At 28.6% G+C, this 8,596-nt stretch overlaps 1 protein-coding gene across 1 annotated transcript; it reads left to right on the forward strand.

Annotated features, from left to right (window-relative positions):
* Positions 1-3,001: 3,001 nt before the first annotated feature.
* Positions 3,002-4,764, forward strand: LOC111632048 (thioredoxin-2-like). The gene is made up of 3 exons (XM_023376402.1): positions 3,002-3,042; positions 3,103-3,211; positions 4,486-4,764. The coding sequence occupies exons 1-3, from the start codon at positions 3,002-3,004 to the stop codon at positions 4,762-4,764; spliced, it is 429 nt and encodes a 142-aa protein (XP_023232170.1).
* Positions 4,765-8,596: the final 3,832 nt, after the last annotated feature.

Here is an 8,596-nt window from a genome sequence, read left to right on the forward strand (position 1 = left end):
ATAATAATAATATTTAAAGTTATTTATTTTATTAAACATCGTTCACATTCTTACAATTAATTAAATAACATTATTTGAAGTCTTATAATACTTGCAATTTGAAATTCATTATAATTATATTATCTAGCAAATATAATCGAGAATTGCGAGTAGTTCGGGTTGTTTAAAATTAGTTTGTTATGCTCGACATTGTGCAGGTGACAAACTTGATTACTATAGATGCCATCGAATGCATAATGGAGTGTCCTCAAAGACTGAATAAACAATGGAATGTATCTTCCTTATTCATCACACCATTAACGTACTTTCACTACATTACTCATTGTTGGATGGCTTTTCATATATTTAATACCTTCAATACACTCGTTAACGGTTAAAGAATGTTGTGTAAAAATGTTAAAATTGTTTTTCTCTCTGAAGAATTAGAATTCAATATTAATTTTCTATAAATTTCCTCCATTATAAAATTTATATCTATAATATTAAATATATTAAATTTTTTTTCCATTATATATACATTTACAAATGATTAATTTTGTATTTTTTTTTTTAATGAAACTCGATACAAAACCAATTCTGGATATTTTAAAATTGATCAATTAATAATATTATAAACATGTCAGCACTTACTTTAAGAGCTTCAAACTTAAGTTATTTAAGATTAAATAAAAGTTTTCTCCGTCTGATAATGTTGAGTATTTATAACTTGTGTCTAGCATATCTTTTATCAAGCACTCATCAATTTTCTTCTCTATCTTTTATATTTATCTTCTCTCTCTCTCTCTCGCTCTTTATATATTTTTAAATCAAAATTCAAGTCTACATACTTTAAACGTTATATTAAACAATGATGGTGACTAAAAATATGAATTTATGTAATTTGCAATTATGTTAATATCATAATTTCAAATCAAGTTTTAAGTATTGGAAATTAAATTATAATTTCAAATGTTTAAAAGTTTGAATATTCACGATTATAATTAATAGTCGTATTTAACAGTATCTGTTCTGATTTAAATATCAATCGACATTAACTTAACAGAACATAACATGGGATTTATTCACGGAAGTAAATATACTGATCAATCATTTATATTGTTATTGTCTTTTATATCAACAGTTTTATTCATTGTATTTGTATAAAACTCAGTCAAACTACTACTACTACTACTTGTTTATGTATATTTTATAAACACGAAAAAGAAAAAAAAAATAAGTAAGAAGACTCTTATTACATTTTCTAATAAATTAAAGATAAAGCATGAAAAAAATATAGAATATTTCAAGGATTATTTTCTGGAGAAATTTGTTCTGACGGGATTTTTATTCCTGCTCGATGAACAATTTGTTTTCTTTCTTGTTCGCCATTAAAGAAATAATAAGCGATCGTTTAAAGAATGCGCCTTCATGTCTCTTCGTGAATTCTTTAAAATGAATGTTATTTTTGTTTAATAAACAGATGGAATTGCGTTTTATAAATTTATTCATAAATTCAAGAAATACTTTTTATTGTGTTTCTAGAATCTGTCCATAAAATGCCATGCGAAGTGTATTTTAGGAACAGTTGTGTTTAAAAAATAATAATAAAAATAAGCACGAATTCACTTTAATGTAAGTTAATTTGCAGGGCCGTCTAAAGGGAGATTTTTTTCGCTTTCGTAATGGTTCCTACCACTATAAATTAATAATTTTTGTTTAAAAAATAAAATATTTAAGACTGCTTTTTATTAACAATGAAACGTTCTACATATTTTATTTATTTAAGAAATAAAAAAAACAAAAAGGACACGGTTCTACCCGAACNAACGTTTACGAATTAGTATCATTTATTTTTATTTATTTACTCTGTAATTAAAACTTTCATTAATAATGATAATAATAATAATAATAAAAGCGAAATCCAATAAACAGACTGATAACTTAATCCAACGTATTTGAGAATGGATCTCGGATGTTGTAACACGGTTAGTATTGGAAAACTGTTTAAATACGTTTACAATTGTTAAGAATTTAAAACAGATAAACACGACAATTCTTAAAATTTTCTGCATTATTGATAATCCGTGCAACCGTAAAACTTCCTAGAATCAATTGGAAAAGGATATAAAACTTCAGTTATGTCCGATATATAAAAGTTAAATTCCGAAAGTCCAATATCGGAACGTGATAAAATTACTTAAAATACTAAAAGTATGTATTGTAATTCCAACTTTGTAGAAAACAGGAAATTTCATCATGCAGATGATATTACTAATTACGTGACAAACTATTCCGCCCATAGAAAGGAAATAAACGTTACAGGCTATTAATGAAAAGGATTTTCTGTGACTATCTCAAAAATTAATCCAGATATAATCGGATGATAATTAATTTAAATTCTAAATATTGTTTGTGGGGGGAAAAAAACTAAGAATTTAATTCATTAGGAAAGAAGAGAACGAAACAAAAATTACTAAATTTGGTTGCATAAGAGAAGAAAGATTAACAGAAAGTTCAGTTGAGAATATAAATAAATTAAATAATTGTAGGAAGAGAACTTGCAGAAGTTCAATGCAAGTTGAGTTAGGATCGATTGCTAAATCGATAACGGTAGATGAAATTGGTAAAAAAAAACAACAAGCCTCCCAAACGGTGATAACATATAAAGCACATAAAATATTAACCATTAAAATTGTCGTTTAAACTATATTGTAACTTCCGACTGAAAAATTTATTAAATTAGAATTTTAGAAACTTTAAAAATACGTAAAGCTTTAAAAAGAAAAATTAAAATATAATTAAGGAAATGAAATGTAGATAAAATTCAAGTGGGGGTATATAGAACTTAATAGGTTATCTATGCAATCATTCATCATTGATAACGAACAATTGTTTAAAAAAGCACGTATTTAATGAGATTAAAAAGAGTATTGATGTCTTTAAAGGTCAGCAAGATATATTATCATTTCTTTCTGGTTACATCAATATATAGGTTATATAAAAAATGTTCTTTTCATAGTCTATGGAAGTAGCATTACTTATAATCGTTCAAGCTGACCACAAGTTGGTAAAAGAGTGTGTCTAGTATCAAATCTTCTAATGGATCTTAAAGTCATTTGAAAGGTGTAGAAACGATCTTAAACTTTTCGGCATCAATGGAGGAGTTGTAACAGAGGTTAATGGAACTGGAAAGAATCAAAAGAATGGAAAGGATCGTTACCAAATTGAGAAGGTTTGTGAAAATATTTTTTTTTTCAAAAAGTAACAATTCTTTCGATAAAAAAATAATAATAATTATAGTTGCTCGAAACCTCTTTAATTTATAAAATATCTGCTTATATCTGCTATGGTTTCTGACGATAAAGAAAAGGAAAAACTGAGTAGAACTTGATGATGAGACGTTGGAGAGTGCTTGATGAGGCGGAACTATATATTTGCAAGTCGTTAAGATCAGAACGGTGTTTCTTGGGATGTATCTTATTGACTTTAATTATCGATCTTCCGCATTCAGCATTTATCGAATAACTTGAAATAAGAATGACTTTAAAAAAACATTTAAATCTGAATTTCGGGGATTTTATTACGGATGATATAATTTTAAACGTGTTGCAAATAATACAAAAGGAATTATCATACAGAACTGTGTAGTAAAGAAGCGACAAAGCAGGAGCTGCTGTTTTCTGAAATGGATAATGCAGTCATCTAGTTGATGAAGCGTAGCATCTGCAGAGAATCTTGTCAAGAAAGATGTAAAATACTATCAAGGGAAATTCTTCATAAAAAAACCTCAGTTAAATTTAAAAAAAACCTATAAGAAAATCTTTTCACTACTACAAACTAAATTTAGATTTACACAGAAAAAAATTTTTACAAGAAATAATGTAATTTAACAACGAGCAATTTTGGATCACTTAAAATTTTCTGGACTATAAACATTTCTATGATACTTGTAAAAAAAGATAATTGCATTTAGGCCTATAAAACAAAACTTAAAATTTTCTGAACACCATTCTTAATCATTTATTATTTTGTCATGGTCCAGAAGAGAATATTTTCGATTTAAGAAAAGAAAAAGTTCAGTACTAAAGTCATCCTAATTACGGTGTTCATGTAATCAGTTTAATTCAAACAACGGATGCGACATTTGACACGCAAATTCCTTTAAGTAACACGCAAAATTGAGATTAGCATGTGATTAATATATTTTTAGTGTGCTAATCCTATAATTTATTGTTGTTTTAGGATTGAATACAAGAGAAAAAACAAATTAAAGAGTTTCTGGAGCCAGATCTTAGTCAAGATGACTGTATAACTGAATGCTGAAGTAGTTTTTTTAATGGATTTCTTCAGTCATGATTTGATGTATACTGTATTTAATAATAAGCACTCGTTTATTTCGTAATAATTAAGTACGTGATTGTTTGAATAAGTTATAAAAGCTAATGCAAAATCCATTTTAGCATCATGATTCACTTAGTAATAAATCGATTGGACTTCGATTTTCAGATGGATCAAGCAGATAAGAAACTGATAGTTATTTTTTTTATGTACACGTGGTGTGGACCTTGCAGAATCATGTCTCCTGTTGTTAATAGATTATCAGATAAATACGAAGATAAAGTACTATTCTTAAAGGTGGATACGGATGAACTAGAAGACATTGCACGTGAATATAATATAACGGGTTATCCAACTTTTATCTTCGTCAAGAATAAAAGCAAATTAGATGAACTCGTAGGAGCGTATCCAGATAGATTAAAAGATATGGTTAATAGACATACATAAAATTATGTAAAATTCAATCTACATGTAAATATATTATCAGAACTTTACGGAGCAAGATGACATTAATAAAAATTCGGGACATCTCGACTGGAAAATAATAAATTTAATTAATAAACGTAGTGTATTTTTTTTTTTTGAATATTTAACGAAGTAAATGAAATTTAAGAATTAGGAAAGATGACCAAACTAGATAGACAGGTGCTCTTTTACTTCACCTGTCTAACAGGAAACTTGGACAAATACTAAGAATCCGTGACAGGTAAAACATGTATAGTCACGAAGTTGCTTGTTTTTAGTATAATAAGTAAAACTAAACATACTTTATTCCGTTTTACAATTATACTCGCGTATAAGAAAAAAACAAAAAAAGAAGCAACTTTAGTCTTGATTGATTATGTTATAAATCAATCAAAATTGCATGTTATTTTATGCATGAATGATAATATAAAAGTAAATATATTTACAGTACAGTATGCAAAAAAAATTTTCATAAATTAAAATTTCATTTTTCTGCAAATAACTTTGTTAAACCGGATTTTATTATTGATTTATGAAATATTAATATATTAAAGTTTAAATTTTTAATGTTTACGCTTTACTTTTAATCCGTTTTTTTCGTCCAGATTAATTATTATTTTTTTTTTAAAAAAAAAGGTTTTTTTTTCCTTTTTATAAAACTTTCTACGTAAAAAAATTATGAATTTCTTAGGGGTTATTTATCCAAGTTGCTAGTCCTTGAAGCGACGAGTAATTTATCTGCAAGTGGAGAGCGTAAGGCTGAAGTGGTTTCGTCTGAATCTTTTGTACTTATGTTTGTTCAGCCTCAATGGATGTATTGAAGTCGTGTTTAGTTCGAGTATTCAATTTTCATAAGACATAAGCGAACGACTGTTGCCCTTCATCTGCCTATATATACTTTTTTTTTTTTATTTTTTTTAATCTTACTTTTCCCCTTTCCTTTCCATTATTTTAGCTTTAACCTTCTGACATGTCCTCGGCATAGTTTCCTTTATCCAACCTATCCGCATTGTTAACAATATATTCTGCACAATGCGTAAAGGTTGTTAACATTATAAGAGTATTATTGTTAAGGATATTTCTGACGATTAATAGATTTGTTTGCGCAAATAATTTACTGGATTTAAAGTATATTATTAAATGAAGTTTGAATGGTTTAAATTCTCTTTCAAAGTTCGCTCGATGAATAATCACAAACAGTTGGCGAATTCGATTCGCTCTTATGTAAATATCTTTCTATTATGTTTATCAAGCGTGAACCGAAATCACGGTTGAGGAAAGGATGATAAACAGATTTTCGATACGTTAAAACTATTAGTTGAATATAAGAACAGGGGAAGGAAGCTCTAAGATTGTCATTTTACATAAACAAAACTCGATACTGAACGTAAAAAAAAAAACACAAAAATATAAGCAAGGGTGATCGATTGCTCTGCTTTTCTCTATTCTTAGGCTACACTCAATGGAGTGAAGTATTTGATCTTTGACCATTTGGAGTCTAGAAAGGTAACGTCTCCCACGAGAGTGGACGGAATAGAGATAAACAAATAGTCGTGTAGTAAAGTAGAAGTAATTTCGTGACGGTAGGACAATGACAGTGATATCTAGGTTGACTTTGAACGAATCGAACTGTTCGATCTGTACCCTTATTCTTTTCTAGTCCCAGAAAATGATTCTCTTCCCTCCCTACCGGCTTTAGTTGTAGGTTTCGAACTAATGTCTCTCAGCAAAAGACTGGTCGAATTTCCAATAATAAGCGTAAAATATCGGTAACAATCTGTATTATATATCAAAATTGCATCATTTTCTATATCATTCCAATAAAATATATATCATTGGTTGGTTTTCCCCTTCCAGATGAATAACATTTGTTGTGTTTCTCTCATATTTTTAATGTCATCGGTTGTATTTTTTTCTCTCTCTCTCTCTGTTTAGTCCTTCGGTGATGAAGTTAGTTATTTATCGACTCGTAAAAAAATCTGATAATAAAACTAATGCTTTGGTTCTAGCTTAATTTTTATGTTTCGATTTTATAGTTAATGAACTTGTATATGACACATTTTCTTTTAATAGAAAAGATTGTTTGTTTTTTTAATGAAAAGGAGCTCTTACGTGGTATTTTTGCAGTATAAGCTATTTTTTCAGCAATATTTTAGCGAAGTGGTTTATTTTTATATCACTTTAAGGTCGAAAACCGTTCATTTTAACCATTCGATTAAAATTAGTATGCTGTTTATTCGAAGGAAGCCGTAATTTTGTATATAATCGATTAACTTAATCTTGTATTACTATTCGAAAAACTTGAAAAACTTTCATAATGTTTCGTTTGTTAATGCCATAGCACTGAAATTCGATTTAGATATAATTAAAACTTCATATTTTGATATATTGATTCTAATNAACTTGAAAAACTTTCATAATGTTTCGTTTGTTAATTTAAAAGAATATTTTATTATCAGATAATACGGGAATGAAGAGATTATAAATTGGAAAAAAATTATTCATATAAAAGTATTTTTAGTAAGAAATGTGAGTTGATAATGAATATTTTCGTAAGCATTAAAAATTTAGCATGTTAAATTTTCCAATATTTAATGGGATGTTTTATATATTTTATAGAATTTTTTTCCGTCTCTCTCTCTCCTCCTTATCCTCCTCCTCTTTTACCTCCTTCTTTCCTCTCTCCCTCCTAACTTTCCTATCTTGTCTTTTTCTATATCTTGTCACTTTCTGATCGATGAACGTCTTCTGCATCTGGGATATTGAAAGAAAAATAATATAAAATCGTATAAATATGCAGAATGGCGAAGGATTGTCAAGTGCATTATCAATCCCTCGGTCAGCATTATCGGACATGTTTCTCTGCCTTGCCACCAGAGCGCGCCACCATCGACCGAAACACCCCGCTTTATAAAGACGAGTCGGGGGTCGTTTGCATGCACGTGAAGACCAGACGATCAGCTGAATGCATCATTTATTACAACAGCATGTATTTATTCACCATTAAGATATGATTCGACGTCGGGTTCGGTTATGAGAACACTCCACGGGGATTAGATAACTCTCAACCTCTAAAAGTGTCGTAAAGGTAAGACGAATCTCTCAATTTAACCCATCCGATGATATTACACAGAAAATTTCGTAAACGATTATTTATTTACAATTTATAACAGAATTCTGTGACGTAATATAATTTATAAACTCGTTCGTAACAATATCCATCCGTAAACTAGTTCCTAAAATTAACCTTGAAGTCAATTAAAATTTTTAATGTTTACGCTTTACTTTTAATCCGTTTTTTTCGTCCAGATTAATTATTATTTTTTTTTTAAAAAAAGGTTTTTTTTTTCCTTTTTATAAAACTTTCTACGTAAAAAAATTATGAATTTCTTAGGGGTTATTTATCCAAGTTGCTAGTCCTTGAAGCGACGAGTAATTTATCTGCAAGTGGAGAGCGTAAGGCTGAAGTGGTTTCGTCTGAATCTTTTGTACTTATGTTTGTTCAGCCTCAATGGATGTATTGAAGTCGTGTTTAGTTCGAGTATTCAATTTTCATAAGACATAAGCGAACGACTGTTGCCCTTCATCTGCCTATATATACTTTTTTTTTTATTTTTTTTAATCTTACTTTTCCCCTTTCCTTTCCATTATTTTAGCTTTAACCTTCTGACATGTCCTCGGCATAGTTTCCTTTATCCAACCTATCCGCATTGTTAACAATATATTCTGCACAATGCGTAAAGGTTGTTAACATTATAAGAGTATTATTGTTAAGGATATTTCTGACGATTAATAGATTTGTTTGCGCAAATAA

The sequence above is a fragment of the Centruroides sculpturatus genome, unplaced genomic scaffold (assembly GCF_000671375.1).
Source record: "Centruroides sculpturatus isolate CEXI.00-Female unplaced genomic scaffold, Cexi_2.0 scaffold658, whole genome shotgun sequence".
Taxonomy (NCBI): domain Eukaryota; kingdom Metazoa; phylum Arthropoda; class Arachnida; order Scorpiones; family Buthidae; genus Centruroides; species Centruroides sculpturatus.